The sequence below is a fragment of the Gymnoscopelus braueri genome (genome assembly GCF_963280865.1).
Source record: "Gymnoscopelus braueri genome assembly, chromosome: 4".
NCBI lineage: Eukaryota > Metazoa > Chordata > Actinopteri > Myctophiformes > Myctophidae > Gymnoscopelus > Gymnoscopelus braueri.
Window position 1 is genome coordinate 2,945,020 of NC_137605.1, and position 18,787 is coordinate 2,963,806.

Here is an 18,787-nt window from a genome sequence, read left to right on the forward strand (position 1 = left end):
AAAATAATCAAATTGGAATTAGGGTTGTGTCAATTTGACTAAATATCTGGGATTTTGGATATCGTAATATTGTGATATGGCATATGCGTTTTCCTGGTTTTAATCACTTTAGCCTCATTTTATAATTTCAAAAATGGAAAAAGGTGAAAAAAGTCCATCTGTAATGCATTGTGACCTAGTATAGGCTATTATTTTTGCCATTTTTTAAAATGTTTGAACATTTTAAAGCAGGTGTCTTCAATGTTTTCAGGCCAAGGACCCCCTAGCTGAGAGAGAGATGAAGCAGGGACCCCCTCCTCTATATTGTATAAAATTGTGTTTCAGATTTAAAAAAATGTTTTCTCTTGTGCTCTTTTTTCCCTCTACGCCTCTTTGCCAAAAATAGCAGATCTACAAGCTCACAACGCCTCGCAGCTATTTTTGGCTCAAGTTCTCCTCAGAAAAGGGATGTTAGGGTTCAAGTGGTTAAGGTAAAAAAAACAAAAGAAATCATAACACAAAGATTTGGCGGACCCCCTGTAGTAACTCTGAGGACCCCCTAGGGGTCCCGGACCCCCTGTTGAAGACCCCCGTTTTAAAGACATTTTGAATTATCAAACGATTGATAATGCAGTATTTGGTGGTAAAGAATATTGTGAAATTTGATTATATTTTATTGGTACGGTCCAGCCCTAATCCATTGTCCTTCTCACACTGGTTGTTTAGCTGTAGTGAGAACAACATGCCCCTCCTTGACAACACATTACACAGACTTTAGACCGTTTGGGGAGCGAGGTCACATGGTTGAGTCTTAGTTCTAACCCAGTGATTCACAACCTTTCCTGGATCAGGGCAAGGAAGCTTATTTAAGGAAAGGCCGCCGACGTCATTTCCCCTACCCAGCAATTCCATCAAATTCGGCAGATTCGTCACACACTGGGTGACACTGGCTGGAAGTTCGGTGAAATAACATTGGAGTCTATGAGAGCCGTCTGGACAGCTTATGAACAAACACTGTTTCTGAACCATTGAGACCTTTATAAAATACTCGGCTCAGGAAAATAAAAGACATACTGTAATCACACATTGTTTTCTGCTGTGTTGTGTTGTGTTGCTTTGCGATGTGTACACTGTATAATGTTATAGAGGTATCTAAAGCAGGGGTCTTCAACGTTTTCAGGCCAAGGACCCCCTAGCTGAGAGAGAGATGAAGCAGGGACCCCCTACTCTATATTGTATAAAATTGTGTTTCAGATTTTAAAAAAATTGTTCACTTGGTCTGCTCTTTTTCCCTCTACGCCTCTTTGCCAAAAATAGCAGATCTACAAGCTCACAACGCCTCGCAGCGCGAGGCATTGTGAGCTTGTAGATCTGCTATTTTTGGCTCAAGTTCTCCTCAGAAAAGGGATATTAGGGCTCAAGTGGTTAAGGTAAAAAAAAGAAAATCATAACACAAAGATTTGGCGGACCCCCTGTAGTAACTCTGAGGACCCCCTGTTGAAGACCCCTGATCTAAAGATCACAAAGTACGTTTCTGAACGTACCAAGTATCACGAGGTCCACCATTTCCTGTCTCGCAACCAAATCTCGCGATACCTCCAAAGACAGAAACGAGACCTGTCGCCGTTTAGACGCCTCAATAAAATGATGTGCTGTGCACCTGGAAAAGCAAGAAAACAACCTGTGAAACAGTATGTCTTCTTTTATATTCCTGAACCCATTATATGACAACGGTCGCAATCGTTCATAAATAGTGTTTGAGCTGTGTCCAGCCGGCGCCATTCACTGCCATGCATTTCATTGAACTTCCGGGCCGAGGTTTGCCACCCATGAGCGCCATGACGCATCCCCGGCGTCCCTTCCTTAAATGAGCTTCCTTGGATCAGGGCCCACTTGAAAATCTGGAAAGGTGTTCACAGCCCACCCATACTGACCACTTAACCACCTGTTAAGTGGTCAGTATGGGGGTGGGCCGCATGCATTTTCAGAGCATGATTATTTTCATGATCAATCAGATGTGTTTTCCGGCTTGGATCAATGGAACTAACGTAATATACTTTAAGTTCCTATTTACAATGAAAAGATTTGAAAGAAAAATACCTTGATTTATTCATTTGTTAATATTATATTGTCATTAAAATCTTTAGTGTTTTGCCAATCATTTGGGGTCCAACTGCAACATCCCCACGGAATCACTGGTCCAACCCAGAGGTTCTCAACCCTTTCAGGCCGCGACCCCCCAAAATAAATCATATCTGAACTGGGGACCCCCCAAAATAATCATATTTAAACTGGGGACCCCCTCAAAAGAATGATATTTGAACTGGGGACCCCCCAAAATAATCATGTTTGAACTGGGGACCCCCCAAAATAATCATATTAGATTTTGAACTGGGGACCCCCCAAAATAATCATATTAGATTTTGAACTGGGGACCCCCCACCCTGACAAGCACTTTGTAGGAGGCATTACATTTAGATTGACTTCGATAAATAGTGAAAATATACAAGCCTCTTTTGCCTCTTTATTTGACAATTTGGCCAAATGTTTGACCACTTTTTGTAGTATAGTCTGTTGATTACTTTTGATGCAGTAATGGTATTTTTTCATTTCTTTCTTTCACTTTACGGTCATCTGGGGACCCCCCCCCCCCCCCGAAATCACGTGCCCCCCCCCCAAAAAAAAAATCAGACCCACAGGTTGAGAACCACTGGTCTAACCTTTAGCACAAACTAGGCCTAGAAGAATACCAAGACAGCAGACATGCAGACTGGGAAGGCACATAATACACATATACATATATATATATCTACTGTATGAAGAGAAACAAGATGACGGTGAAAGCAGAACTATAAAAGTACTGATATTGTCTAAAACCAAATTTTCATTGGCTACGACCGAGAGATGCGGCGGAGATCTGAACCCGTTGTTCTGCCACCCGTCCTGGTGATGAGGTTCGGTTGAACGTTTGGATGAACTTGAAAAGGATCCCTGGCTAATAAGCCAAATATGCTTTAATACATTATAATTGTCCTCTATGACTAAAATGTAAAATTCAAAAACACTTTAAATGTTTTATTTATTTTATAAATGGTTCATCTTTCACTCAACAGGGGCAAAGCCCGTCGCAAGTTGATGATGTCATTTTGTCTATGTGTGGTCTAACTCTAGCCCTATAGAACTTATGGAATGCGAACGTGAATATAAAAACTAACTTAACCCATTAAGACCTGGAACGCATCTGTGTCACTTTTTGATTTGAGCTAAAAAGCATTATTTTACACTTTGGCTATTTTTGAAAAATCGTGAAAGTGTGCGAATCTTTGAATACATATTGTTTAAAGCGAACATTTGTAACTCTATTCTTTGCTTCTGGGGGGGGGGGGGGGTCCCTGGGGGTCGGCAGACAAATACATATCATTCTGGGGGTCTGAGTCCTTGTGGAATTTTCAAAACATATATAATTTGATAATAGAACGCAGATCTGCGTCTTTGGCGGGTGATGTGTTAATATGAGCATCAAATCAATATTTTAAATATGTTTTTTTTTGCACATGCATTCCATAAATTCCATAGGGCTGGGACCACACATGGATAAATGACATCATCAACTTGCGACGGGCGTTGTCCCTATGGAGTGAAAGATGAACCGTTTCTAAAATAAATAAAACATTAAAAGGTGTTTTTAATTTTACATTTTAGTTATAGAGGACGATTATAATGTATTAACCCAGTGGCGGAACAACTCAAAGCCGGGCCGGGAGGCACAGCACAGTGATCAGGCCCCCCTTGCACGTGCACATCCCGCGCCAAATTTTGCGGGTTTTGGGCGGATTCGGTCACTTTTTGGGGGGCTTTTTGTCACTTTATTTCGGTTTTAGGGTTAGGGTAGGGTTATGTTGTTTAATTCTTATTTTTGCCTGATTTTACCGATTTATTATCTGACGGCCTGGGCCCTCCAGGCTCGCGGCCCGGCCTCCCCGGACGCTCCGCCACTGTATTAACCCATTAAGACCTGAGGCCAATGAAAAAAATGTTTTCTAAATCCTGACGCTTTAAAAAATATATATATTCAAAGATTTGCACAAATTTTCACGATTTTACAAAAATAGCAGATCTACAAGCTCGTAGCGCGGCACTCGGTGCCGCGCTACGAGCTTGTAGATCTGCTATTTTTGAATAGCCTAAAGAAATCTAAAAATGACACAGATGCGTTCCAGGTCTTCATGGGTTAAGGCATATTTAGCCCAGGGGGTCCTCCTAACACACGGAGGCAGGAGGGGCAACTCACCAGACTAGGACACATGCATATAACAGTAACACACACACACCTTATTCCAAACCAAAAAGAAACACCCTGAACACAGTCTAGTATGAAGCCCAGAGATGCTTTTAATGACTACCAAGACAATTCAACTAATTGTGTTTTTTTTTTTTTGCATCACTAAACAAGCCTCTCGCTCATTTATCAAACCTACGTTCTTACACGCTAGATAAAAGGAAGGCTTACATAAAAACCAGGCTGTGTTGGAAAGAACTTCTAAAAACAAACTAAGCAAAAAAAAATTTTTTGTGTATGAATGTGTGTGTGTGTGTGTGTGTGTCTCTTGTATTTAACCCTTTAAGACCGGGAACGCACCTGTGTGTGTCATTTCAAGATTTCTTTGGGCTATTCAAAAATAGCAGATCTACAAGCTCATAGCGCCATGAACTTGTAGATCTGCTATTTTTTTTGAAAGATCGTGGAAAATGTGTGCAAATCTTTGAATATATATATATATTTTTTAAAGCGAACATTTTTAACTCCGTTACAACTTCTGGGGGTCCCTGGAACAAAATGTTTTGAGATGGGGGTCCACGGGCAAATACATAATATATATCATTTTGGGTGGTCCTCCACATGAAAACGTTTGAGAACCACTGATTATAGCAACATACGTATTTTTATTTTTAAACTGGATTTAGAAGACATTTGTAGAATCCCCAGAAGCAAAGATTTGAGTTACAAATATATCGTTGGATATATATATATATATATATATATATATATATATATATATATATATATATATAAAAAAAAATAGCAGATATATATATATATATATATAAAAAAAATGGCAGATATATATATATATATATATATATATATATATTCAAAGATTTGCAAAAAAATATCCACGATTTTACCACCAAAAAATCTACAAAATCTACAAAATCTACAAGCTGGTAGCGCGGCACTCGGTGCCGTGCTACCAGCTTGTAGATCTGTTATTTTTGAATAGCCCCAAAGAAATCTAAAAAATGTCACACAGATGCGTTCCCAGTCTTAATGCGGTTTAAAAAAGCGGTCACATCTTCCCCTGTGCGTGTTGCAGGTAGTGCAGCTGTAGATCCAGCTCGCTGGGCAGAGAGCCGCCGCATATCATGCACTGAAGCAGCCGCTCCGGGGCGAAAGGCAGCCGGCCGCCTCCCCCTCCCGCCGCCGCCGCCGCCGCCGCCGCCGCCGCCGCTTTGTGAGCGTCTGTCCGCGCCGCCGTCGCCGCCGCGGCGGCCACCGCCAGCTGCTGAGGCAGGGACAGGGTCTGGTGGGGCACGTGGAGCGCCGGCGGGGGTCGGTCACCGCCCAGCACCGCCTGCGGTGTGAAAAAGATATTTGGGTGTTGCTGTGGGTGTCGGGGCAGAGCGCCCACCGCCACAGAGTGAAGAGGGTGGGAGGAGCCAGGCAAAGCCAGAGGGGGGAGCGGGGCGAGCGAGGGGGAGAAAAAGGGAGACGGCTGATTGATGATAATCTGAGTGCCCGTTACCATGGGTTGTTGGCGCTGCTGCTGCTGCAGCTCCCCTACGCCGGCGGCCCCCCCCGGCGGCCTGAGCGGTCCGCTGAGCAGGCCCGGATGGGGAGGCCGTGCCTGGAAGCCCCACACCGTCGTCCCGACGGCGCCGCCGCCGGCGCCGTGCGGGGGGAAGCGCGGCGGCTCGTACTGTATGGCGAAGGGGACCTGCTGAGCGCCGAGCCAGCCGGCCGGAGCGCCGCCGACCACGTTGCCGACGGAGCTCAGAGTCTTCGGAACAACGGAATGGAAGTCCCACGGGACCAGCCCCGGAGGAGGAGGAGGAGGAGCGGGGGCCGAACCGGACGCGCCGCCGCTTTGGTCCGGCTGCGCCGAGGTGGACGCCACGGCGGCCGCGTCCGGAGGAGCCCTCCGTTTCTGCGGCTCGAACCCGCCGTTCCGGGGCTTTTCTGACTGGCTTTCTGGCTTACTCGATTCCCCCAGACTACCGTCGTCCTTCTTAGGGGCCGCGGAGGAGGAGGAGGAGGAGGAGGACGACTCGCTGGCGGGCTTTGGCGCCGACATGGCGGCGGCGGCGGCAGCACTCGACCAGTTGGGCAGGTGAAGCTCTTGGCCGAGCGTGTTGGGCGAGCTTCGTGAGGCCGGCACCATGTGGGCGGGGGGGGGTCTTAGGCTCCAGAGCGCCGCCGCCCCTCCGTCCAGGTAGGACAGAGACACGGGGAAGTCGTGTGGCAGCAGGGAGGCGGGCATGGAGCCGGGCGTGGAGCTGGTGGAGGCCAGCAGCGCTGCCGGCGTGGGAACGGCGTCACTCTGGTGCTTGGGCTGCCGGTGCTGCTCTGCGTCGCTCGGCGCTGGAGGGCTGGGTCTGTTTGGCTCACCTGGAGGGTTGTCACCATCATAGACATGTTAGTCAACAGTTAATTGTCGTACAAATAATTGCGATGAACGTTTTAACCCATTAACACATTCCATGCCAGAGTTTAATCTCATAATGTACTCACCAGTGCCAGCGTTTTATTGTTGTTTTTTAGTTTTTTTCATGTCGCCACAGACCTCGCTAAATAAGTTAAAAGTGCGCGTTCATTTGGTTCTAAACACACAGCGGATCCGTGAGAAACAACCAGCGAAAACAGTTTCCAAATCCGTGCCGCCATCTTGAAGCTACAGCCGATAAACGGTAAACAGTGATCAGCGAGGAGAAAAACAACAACCAGAGAAAATCGAGTTTTAAACAGGATCCCAGACAGGAAGCGGATACGATCGAAAAAACCGGAACCCGAATAATTCCGTTTCCAACCGGAAACCGGAAACGGAAATGGATCAAAAAAATTCGGAAAGTGCACCTGGGGCACTTAACATGGGAATCGGCGGTTCGCGTAGATCTACGCGACTGGCACGCTGCGGCTTTAAATAGGTTCGCGTAGATCTACGCGACTGGCATGCAATGTGTTAAGACCTGAGGCCGCGTCTAAAAAAATTTAAATCCTAAAAAAAGTCGGGGGAAAAAAAAAATGTCATGATTTTTCAAAAATAGCAGATCTACAAGCTCGTAGCGCGGCACTCGGTGCCGCGCTATGAGCTTGTATATCTGCTATTTTTGAATAGCCAAAGAAATCTAAAGTGACACAGATGCGTTCCAGGTATTAATGGGTTAATTATTGTTAATTATTTTTGGTATTAAACTAATATATGAATAAAAATTGCATTTCCGTTTCCTATCTCCATATTTTAACTTTGTGTATTTTGTAAATGAATGCCCCTACTTGATCATACTACACACAAGTGTCATAAATAAATAGCAGATCTATAAGCTCGAACCGAGCTTGTAGATCTATTCTTGCAATTTTTTTATTTGAATCCTGAAAACTAACAGTTTTGGACAGAGAACAGAGATGAGACAATATTACAAATTAGACGTTATAAAATATTTGCAATCATCTCAACTAAATTGCAATCAGGCGATATATATTAATTGTGACAGTTCCTACACACTTATTGTGTTCTCTTTAGTGTGTATTAGTTTGTGTTAGTTCCTACACACCTGTTGTGTTGTCTTTAGTGTGTGTGTGTGTTCGTGTGTGTGTATGTGTGTGTGTGTGTGTGTGTGTGTGTGTGCGCGCGCGTGTGCGTGCGTGCGTGCGCTCTATATCCGCTATTATAGGAAGTAGAGATGCACCGATACAGGTTTTTTCAATTCCGATCCGATATATCAATTAGGATATTTTTCGATATCCGATATATATGCCGATATCCGAGCAAAACTTTAAATACAAAAAAAAATGCATTACCTTTCAATTAAAGACATTTATTACTGAATATTTTAAAGTACAATAACAGTAGAAAAAAAAACAAATACACTATGATCTATCACCAAAAGAAAATACCTACAAATAATAAATTAAAACAATGTGCATACTTAGCTGCTTCTTAAAATTGTATTAAGAAGCAGATTTTACTTTTTTTTATCGGAATGTGGATCGGTTATGTCATGTCCGATATCCGATACGTGAAATAAGTCATATCGGTAGCCGATACCGATACGGTATCGGTATCGGTGCAACTCTAATAGGAAGCTGCTCAATTTGGAGGAGGCGTTGCTTCCTTTACCCATGATTGTTGTCCGCTGTGTTCCACAAGGATGACATCTTTAGTTTCGTATGTAACGTTGCTCTGCTTTACATGCACTTTGTAACTGGCTGTTTCCCCTTCATCTGACTGCACTGGCAGTGTTTATGTCCTTTGTACATTCTTGTACTTCTTGTTATGTGGACATAAATAAATATTTCAAACGTGTGTGTGTGTGTGTGTGTGTGTGTGTGTGTGTGTGTGTGTGTGTGTGTGTGTGCGTGTGTGTGTGTAGTTCCCACACACCTGTTGCGTTGTCTTTAGTGTGTGTGGACTCCAGGCTGTCAGAATGAGAGAGCCAGTCCGCTCTCCTCTGGTGCTGCCCTGGCTCCGGCTGATGCAGCGCCGCTGCTGCCGTGGTGTGGCTCTGTTGGGTCTGTTGGGTCTGTTGGCTCTGTTGGGTCTGTTGGGTCTGTTGGGTCTGTTGGGTCTGTTGTTGCGCCGGCTGAGGCGCCGGCATCACCTCCCCGCCGTCCACCTTCCACTGGACCGGCGTCAGGGGGCGACCCCCCCCCTCCTCCTCCTCCTCCTGCTGCTGCTGCCTGTCCTGCAGCTCCATCTGCCCGGGGGGGGGCACGGGGGGCCGTGGTGGCTGCTGTGGTGCTGCTGCCCGGTGGTTCTGCCACTCATGGTCTCTCATTGAAGGAAGCTGAAACGGAGGAGGAGGAGGAGGAGGAGGCTGCTGCTGCTGAGGCATCGCCACGCCTTCGCCCGCCGACCTGGACCATTGGGTAGGGATGTCACCGTTACAAATCCAAGTTGGCGATTAATTGTCACTCAAATAATTGCGGTTAACGATTTAATTGTGTGCTTTGGCCGTTGAACATTGGAACATAATGAATACAAAAAACATTTATGTGAGCCTTTTAGGCTTCGTTATCAAAGATTTGCACAGATATGACAAACAACTTAACCCATTAACACATTGACTGCCAGAATTATTTCAGATTTTTTGCAGTTTCATGCCAGGGTTTTTACATTGAAAAAAAAAAGTACTCAGGAGCTGAGATACAACATTTTTAAGTTTTAAGTTAACAAGGAAGTGGATAGGAGTCTAGATCTTCAACAAATCATATCTCCTTGGTCTTTGGGTCAAAAAAAATAAAAAATGTTTTTTTTTGTTTTGTTTTTTCTTTCTTAAGACCCGGGACGCATCTGTGTCACTTTTTGATTTGAGCTTAAAAAAATAAGCATTATTTTACACTTTGGCTATTCAAAAATAGCAGATCTACAAGCTCATAGCACGGCACCGAGTGCCGCGCAACGAGCTTGTAGATCTGCTATTTTTTTTTAATTGAGAAAATGTGTACAAATTAATATATTTATATTCTTTTAAAGCGAACATTTTTAACACAAATCTTTGCTTCTGCGGGGAGGGAGGGGGGGGGGGTCGTCCCTGGAACAAAATATTGTGAGATGGGGGTCGGCGGCCAAATACATATCATTCTGGGGGTCCTTGACATGAAAAGGTTTGAGAACCTCTGATATAGAAACGCACGTTTTTCAGAAAACTGTTAGGATTTAGAAGACATTAATAAGAATCGGCCTCAGGTCTTAATGGGTTAAATATACAAAGAAATTATAGACATATTTAATAATTTTATACATGTAAAAAGAAAAGCAGAAATAGCTGATCTACAAGCTTACAACGCGTCACGCGTTGTAAGCTTGTAGATCAGCTATTTCTGCTTTTTTTTTTATATTTGAAAAAAAAAAAATCCAACATGGAAACGATTATCACGATCATGCAAACATAATTGCTTTTTATAGACGATGATGCAATAATTGTGACAGGCCTACCATTCGGACGGCGCCCCCCCGGGCCTCCTGCCGGACGAAAAGGAGGAGGAGGAGGAGGAGGAGCCGGCGTACGGGCCGGCGCCGTAGCCCTGCTGCTTGCGCGTGTGGATCTTCTGGTGCACGAGGAGGCTGGTGAACCAGGAGAAGGACTTGTGGCACTCCTCGCAGCGGTGCGGCCTCTCGCCCGTGTGCGTGTTCATGTGGTCGCGGAGCAGGTAGGCCAGCGCAAAGCTCTTGTCGCAGAGGTGACACTTGTGCGGCTTCTCGCCTGTGTGCGACAGCATGTGCTGCCGGAGCTGCTCCTCGTCGCTGTACATTACATTACATTACGTTACATTACAGTCATTACATTACAGTCATTACATTACAGTCATTACATTACAGTCATTACAGTCATTACATTACAGTCATTACAGTCATTTAGCAGACGCTTTAACCCATTGAGACCTGAAGCCGATTCTACATGTCTCCTAAATCTCAACAGTTTTCTGAAAAACGTATGTTTCTATATCAGTGGTGCTCAATCTTTTTCATGTCCAGGACCCCCAAAATGATATGTATTTGGCCGCGGACCCCCATCAAAATATTTTGTTCCAGGGACCCCCAGAAGCAAAGATTTGAGTTAAAATGTTTCGCTTTAAAAATATATATATTCAAAGATTTGCGCACATTTTTCACGATTTTTCAAAAATAGCAGATCTACAAGCTCGTAGCGCGGCTATGATCTTGTAGATCTGCTATTTTTGAATAGCTCAAAGTGTAAAATAATGCTTTTTTAGCTCAAATCTAAAAATGACACAGTTCCAGGTCTTAATGGGTTAATCCAAAGAGACTTACAATAAGTGCATTCAACATAGGTAGGCAAGAAAACCACAAATCACCAGAAGTCGTAACACATCGGGTGCCAAACACGGTAAAAACTGTGTTTTCAAAGAGTAGCGCATAGGTTCCGAACACGGTAAAAACCTGTGTTATCAATCTTTATTTTTTTATTTTTTTATCCACAAGGGGGGGGGGGGGGGGGGGTTGGCTAGCGCAGCTCTGGAATCACCCACGGTGACTCTGAGAAGGAAGGGACAGATGGATCACCGTGCCAAAAAACATGGCTCCCCGTCCGCTCCCGTTCTATCTCCTTGATAAAAACCTCTGCAGCTCCGAAACTTTTTACAGTGGGGAAAACGAGTCATTTTCCGATGGACGATTACTCCGTAATGGCGACTCGCGTGAGAGACGTTATTGTTCCAGGCGTTAGCCAGGACCATCGGTCGTCGTGCACGCATCCATTGTTTGCGTGTGGGTGCTCGCCGTGGAGTCCACGGCTATAAACAGCACAGCGTTACAAACGGTGTGAGATCTCTGGTACTCAAAGTAATCTGTTTTAATAAAACGCCGGCACCCGATGTGTTAAGTGCATTCTCTTCTAAAACAAGCAACTAGAGCATACCTAGAGCTAAGGTAAAAGTGCAATATATCAGCTACCTGCTTTCTAAACCCATTTAGACCTGAAGCTGATTCTAAAAACGCCTTCTAAATCCTGACCTACGTTTTCTGAAAAACTTCAAATATGTATTCAAATATTACAAATAAAATGATGTTGCTATATACTGTACATAGCAACAAGAGGGTTCCCGCCCCAAAATGGGTTAAAGGGTAAGTGATATTTTTGGGTTAAAACAAAAAGTATTTTGTTAAAAGGTTAAAGCTCTATATTGTGATAGTAATCATTGCTATAGAGTGTTTGTTCAGTAACAGGAGTCTCCCCGTCTCTCCAGCTCTTTAATAAACAGAAAATAAATTTTTCGGTAGGTGTCAAAATCAGCCAATCAGGAGAAAGTACAAATTTTTGAGCTTAATTTGTATAGTGTTCCGGTTCAAATTTTGCCTGCTCATTTCTTAGTGTCATCACTTCCAATTTCACTTGTTTAATCTATATCCTGATTGAGTTCTCTATCCTGATTGGATAAAATTGGAAATGAAACTGAAACGAAAATGCATTTTCTGTTTAATAAAGAGCTGGAGAGACAAGGAGACTCCTAATACTGAACAAACACTCTATAGCAATGAGTACTATCACAATATAGTGCTTTTTTTAACACTTATTTTAACCAAAGAAAATCACTTACCCTACCTTTAAACAGATGAGACAAATAGGAAAATCAAACGAGCAAGAGCTAAAACAAATAAGTGCATCGAATAAACAAGATCCAATAAAACAATAAGACAAAGAGCTCGTACAACTGGTTAACAACAAGTAGGCAAGGAGAAGAGGAAGGGTAGCGTTTCCCGAAGAGGAGGCGGGGTTTTCACCTGTAACCTTTGCGGCAGCTGGTGCAGCGGTAGGGTTTCTCCTGGTGCAGCTTCTGGTGCGTCCGCATGTTCTGCAGGAAGGCAAAGTCCTTGCCGCAGTCGGGACACTTGTAGGGCTTCTTGCCCGTGTGGATGATGAGGTGCTGCTGCAGGTAGCTGCTGAAGCGGAAGCTCTTGCCGCACTCTTTGCAGCGGTAGGGCTTGTCCTTGGAGTGGATGCGCATGTGCAGCTCCAAGACGGAGCGGTGGCGGAACGTCTTGGCGCACTCGGGACACTTGTAGGTCTTGCTGCTGGCGGCGTCGGGCCTCCACTTGCCCTTCACGTTGCCGGTGCTGAGGTTAACGACCTTGTGGGTGGTCCCCGGCTTGCCCCTCACCGGCCTCATCTGCTTCAGGTAGTGCGCGGACGAGTTGTGGGCCCGCAGCAGATGCCCGAACAACATGGGCTCGTCTCGAAAGGTACTGGGACAGTGTGGACAGGTGTGCCCTTCCTCCCAGTTCAAACCTCGCTTGCCCTCGCTCTCGACGGGCGGCGTCTCTTTGCCCAGCACCGCGTTGTCCAGGGTCTCGAACTCGGCCTCGTGGATCTGCATGTGACCCCTGAGGTCGGCGGGAGAATGGCAGACCTGAGGACACAGGGGGCAGTCGTACGCACGTCTCGGCGCCGCCGCCGCCGCCGCCGCAGACACGCCCCGGTTGGCGTTCTCCTTCCCCGGTCCTCTGTACGTCTCGTGGACGGACGCGGGAGCCTGCCGCTTCCTGGACCGGGCGGCGGCGGAGAGGGGCAGGACGGCGCCGTGCAGCCTGTGCTGGCGACAGTGCGCCTTCATGTTCTGGGCAAAGGCGAAGGTCTTGCCGCAGTCGGGGCAACGGAAGGGCTTCTGCCCCGTGTGCAGGTACTGGTGCTGGTGCAGGAGGCTGCTGTACTTGAAGGACTTGCCGCAGGTGCCACACTGGTGGGAGCGCATGTTCTCCCAGTGCCGGCGCCGGTGGTCCTCCATGACGGAGTGGTACTTGAACGCCGCGCCGCAGTCGGGGCACTCGTAGGGCTTCAGGACGGCGTGGCAGCGCTGGTGGTGGCGCAGGGCCACGCTGTCGGAGAAGGCCCGGTGGCACTCCTGGCACGTGAACACGCTCTCCAGCGAGTGGCTCTGCATGTGCCTGGTCACCGAGCTCTTGAAGCCGAACTCCTGGCGGCACAGCGGGCAGTGGTACGGCTTCTCCGGGGCGGCGCCGGCGCCAGCGGCGGAGGAGCCGCAGCCGTGGGACCTCATCTTCTCCACCGTGGAGAAGAACTTCTCACACGTGGCGCACTTGAACGACAGAGTCCTCACCTCTCTGGTGGTGGGAGGCGCCTCCTTGCCGGGAGGAGGAGACAGGAGGAGGAGCTGCTGCTGCTGCTGCTCCTCCTTCTCCTCGCGGTGCTCGCTGCGGTGCTTGACCAGGCCGCTGCGGTGCTGGAAGCTCTGGCCGCACTCCTTACAGGTGAGCGGGTCCAGCTCGTCCTGGTGCGTGTGCGAGTAGCGGTGGAGGTTGTACATCTCCCGCCGGGAGAACTTCATCCCACACTCCTTGCACTGGAGACTCCTTCTCCTCCGCTTCACGGGGGATTCTTCTTCTTCTTCTTCTTCTTCTTCTGCCACCGGCTCCTCCTCCTCCTCCTCTTCCTCCTCCTCCACGCCGCCTTCCACCTCTTTCTCCTCCTCCTCCTCCTCGTCGGCCGCTTCCATTTCCTCCACAGCCGTCCCGTCGACCGCCTCGCGTTCCGGGGGGCCGCGAACCGCGTCTTTATCACCCGTGCTTTTCTCTGCGTGGGCGGGTGGGGTTTCTTTACCGTCGACCGCTTCAGCTTCAGCTTCCGGCTCACTGACGGCGTCTTTGTCTTTGACGAGGCCTTTCTCCACAGCGGGGGGTTCGGGGGTTTCTTTACCGGCGTCCACTCCTTCGCCGTTCCGTTCTTCAGCCACGCCTTTAACTGCACCTGTTCAACCACCACAAGAACCACCATGAATCACGTTTTATTTGTCACTAAAGACTTCTTTCAAAGGGGGGGGGGGGCATATTTTAACATTATGAAAATATCTTAGGACTGCCTGCATTATACAGTGGTGGAAAGTAACTAAGTATATTTACTTAAGTACTGTCCTTAAGTACAATTTTGAGGTATTTGTACTTTACTTGAGTATTTCCAATTTCCAATACTTTTACTCCACTACATCTCAGAGGCAAATATTGTACTTTTACTCCACTACATTTACTTGAAAACTTTGGTTACTAGTTACTTTTCAGATATAAATTATGATATAATGAAACATACATTAACCACTTTAAACCTATTTTATACCTAGGCTATTTTCAAATATTTAGTACTTTTACTTTTGGTACTTTTAAGTACATTTTGATGCCAATACTTTTGTACTTTTACTCAAGTAAATGTTTAATTCTGGACTTTTACTTGTAACAGAGTATTTTTATATTGCAGTATTGGTACTTTTACTTAAGTAAAGAATTTGAGTACTTTTTCCACCACTGCGCTGCATATACTGTAATACTGAACCGTACCTTTGGACCATAACAAAGTCACATACAAATGCATCGCATTACAACAATTTGATTTATAACTACAGTGCTATATCACTAGTGTTGTGTTGGCAGTGTAGCCAAATGCTAATCAATCCCTCATCTGTGTTTTGAACAAAACAAAAACAATTCTGCATTTTTTTCACATGCATGCACTGTACTGCTATCATATGTACGGTCTAATAAATTGTCTTTTGCTCAGATGGCAGTGACTGAATGAATGAATGCATTTGGTGTTTAAAAAGAGCACATCAGCCTTTCCATGACAAAATATCACCAGGAATAAAAACACAATAAAGCCGTAAGGCTTATTGTGGTCAATCAAACAATCACAACATAAACTACATAACACAAGGAACAAGCAGTTGGCAATCCTTACAAATAGAGCACCGAAGTCTGACGTAATTTACACATCCTAGGTTTGTCTACCTGGTTCGCGGTTTTCCACCCCCATTCTGAATCCCCATAGACGTATTTAACACATTGACTGCCAGAGTTTATTCATAATGTACTCACCCCTGTGCCCGCAATTTGCGTGTTTTTTAATTTTTTAATTTTGTAATTTTTCATTCAAATAAATTCTCTGATTGTGGTGTTAAGCACATACGACAGTTCCACCAGTAGAGAGCAGCAAATCCACACATTGATCACCTCGCTCGCCCCCTCCCAAACAGGCCCACGTCATATCCTGTCATTCACCGGATGTTATGTTTTCGACAATCCCTGATCCGCTGATCGGCCTGAAAACGATGTGATACACTACGACGATGACTGTTAGTCACCCGGACCAAAGAAAACAGAAGTTGAGCCGTCCGTTTGTTTTTTATACCGTGTGAAAAAACGTGTTTTTCCCTATTCTGGCCGAAAATGACCGGAGAAAAACAATGTGACCCGGAAATGATATTTTTTTTTACATCCGGCTCCGGGTGAGTGTGACGTAAGTGGAAAACGAAAGTGCTGATGAGAAATAAACAGAGCTGTGCGATCACAGATTAAACAATGAAAATTCAAAAGAACGCATCAATGCGTTCTTTTGAATTGCTGGCATTCAAGCGAAGAACGCATCGATGCGATCTTGGCAATCAATGTGTTAATATCGCGTCAAATAAGAACTGTGTTCCAAAAATAAACAAATGACCCCGGCGGTTTGACTCTTATGGATATGAAGCAACAACTGACGGTGAGAAAACGATAATGTTACATCCGCCGAATTAGTTAAATTTTCGCCAGAAATAGACTGTATCAAATATAAGTGACTGACTATCATAAACGATACAGAATCTCCTCCCTGACAATATCGCAGAGACAGTTTGTTTATTTTTGGACCACAATTCTTATACGAGACGATTCTAAGATGACCCAATGTTATTCTCCATAGAGAAATTACTTTACGAACCTGGGGATGAACGAGTGACGTCAGGACTTCTGTGCTCTATACAATGATACAGTGAAACAGGCCTTACTGCCCAGGTTCATTTCAAAACACACAGAAAAATATGTTTATGCATAATCATACATTTTTGTGAATCAACGTACCAATCACCTCACCTTTCTCTGCATCAGAGGGGGGGTTGTGTTTGTGGGTGGAGTCTGTATCTTCATCAGATATGTCTTCAATCAGTGAGTCCATCTGTGGAGCTTCAGGTTTCCCCCCATCACTGCTACAGTCTGGTAGAGGGAAGAGAAGAAACATGGATTTAAAAAAATATGTTTTTTTGGTTGTTTTTGTTAAGAACTCATTGAGTGCCATTAACGTGTTTCACGTGTTTTTACCGCTATGGCGCAACGTGCCAATGACGTGTTTGACGTGTTTTTTTTTTAACATGTTCAGAACCCAAGATATCTGAACACTCCTTGTTTAACGTATAACTGAAAAAGGCTGTATCTCGCTTCCTAAGCACTTTTTTTTTACTTTGAAAAAAACTCTGGCACTGGGACAACATAATATAGAAATAATTCTGGCAATTCTGGCACTCAATTGTACTACCTATGAGTATGAAAAAGAACAAAAACGAATCAACAAAACGTAAAAAAATAATAATCTGGCACTCAATTAGTTAAAAAGGTTTAATCTATCGAGTGTTTGTTTGTGACACTAACTTCAAACTCCATTTTAACCACATTAAGACTCATTCAAAACACACACCCCTGTTTCTGGTGACTTTAATTTTGTAATTTTGGGGGTCCTTGACATGAAAAGGTTTGGAAACAGAAACACCACTGATATTACAACAACAAAGGTTTTTCAGAAACCTGTTAGGGTTTAGAAGACATTTGTAGATCTGTTCCTGGATTGAATGGGTTCAGAGAAAGCATCATAATTCTGCGTTCAAACTGGCAGATCTCACACACACACACACACACACACACACACACACACACACACGACCTTAAATGGTCACTTCACTGGGGAGGGAGGGACCCCCCCAAAATCATGTGGGGACCCCCCCAAAAATCCTGTGGGACTGGGGACCACCCTCAGGGTCCCGACCCACAGGTTGAGAACCACTGCTTTAAATGGTAAATGGAGCCTTTAGTTTATAAAGCATTTTACACTCTTTACCCTCATAACCTCACAGACAGACTGTGTTCATCACGTGGTCCAACTGAACAGCACTGCTCTGGTCACGTGACGTGAACAACATCAATGCAGCTTGGCCTACATTATGTAAACAAACGGCACACATGCACACTCAGGCACGCGCGCGCGCACACACACACACACACACAGTGTAGCGTCTCTTAACTTAAAGAGAGAGTAGTAGTCATAGTACAAACTGAAACACATGCTCCATGTGGCTCCATTTGTACACTTTCACAGTTGAAACACACACACACACACACACACACACACACACACAGTGTGTCAAACAGCATTACAATTAGCATTAGCTTCAATGCTAACGTCAGGCACCAGCAGAAATCACTATCCAACTACGTTAGCAGACAGACAGACAGACAGACAGACAGACCCGTATCCATAGCGGCTTCCTCCTCCTCCTCCTCCTCTTCCTCGGATCCGGAGCACCCAGCTCCCAGGGAGGAGGAGGAGGAGGAGGTGGACCCCCCGGCCCGGGGAGCCCCGGGGGTCCGCGGTGAGGCCCGGTGGTCCTCGCGTTTCTCCAGTGGATCACACTGGGCAGCACGTCCAGCCTCCTCCTCCTCCTCCTCCTCCTGCTCCACGGGGCTGCTCCGCGGCTCCAGGCCGGCGGAGGGGCTCCCTGCCCCGGGCTGCCGGGGCAGGGAGCCCGGCGGAGGGCTGCTGGACCCACCGGTCCCTCTGCGTTCTGCTGGAGCCTCTGGTTCTGCTTCTGGTTCTGGTTCTGGTTCTGGTTCTAAGCACATGTCGCGGTTCTCCGGCTCTGCCGCTCCTCCCGGTGGGTCTTCCTCCCCCGGCGGTGGGTCTTCCTCCGGGGGAGGAGAGGACCGTGGCCACCCTACAGCAGCGGCGGCCATGTTTAGAGAGCAGAGCCTCCTCCTCCGTCTGGAGCTATTTGTGTTCCTAGCATGAGCGGGGCGAGACGAGGCTTCTGATTGGCTAAGCCATGGTTCACGTGGCACTTTCTCCTTGTATACAGACCGTACATCTACGTTAACGTTCAGATTACAAATATAAAGCGCTGACCCCACGGCCACGGATGTTACAAGTTGAAACGGGTGGGTCTAAGTACCCGTTTCTTACGTATTGTTCAATAAAAAAGCATTTT

The 18,787-nt window shown here is 46.0% G+C and overlaps 1 protein-coding gene across 1 annotated transcript; it reads right to left on the reverse strand.

Annotated features, from left to right (window-relative positions):
- Positions 1-5,267: 5,267 nt before the first annotated feature.
- Positions 5,268-18,536, reverse strand: LOC308084458 (uncharacterized protein; the record flags this gene model as incomplete). The annotated part of the gene is made up of 6 exons (XM_080427123.1): positions 5,268-6,646; positions 8,640-9,112; positions 10,194-10,502; positions 12,501-14,481; positions 16,629-16,748; positions 18,053-18,536. 6 exons carry the CDS (start codon positions 18,534-18,536, stop codon positions 5,328-5,330), a joined length of 4,686 nt encoding a protein of 1,561 aa, XP_080283249.1. The 3' UTR covers positions 5,268-5,327.
- Between the last annotated feature and the right edge of the window lie 251 nt (positions 18,537-18,787).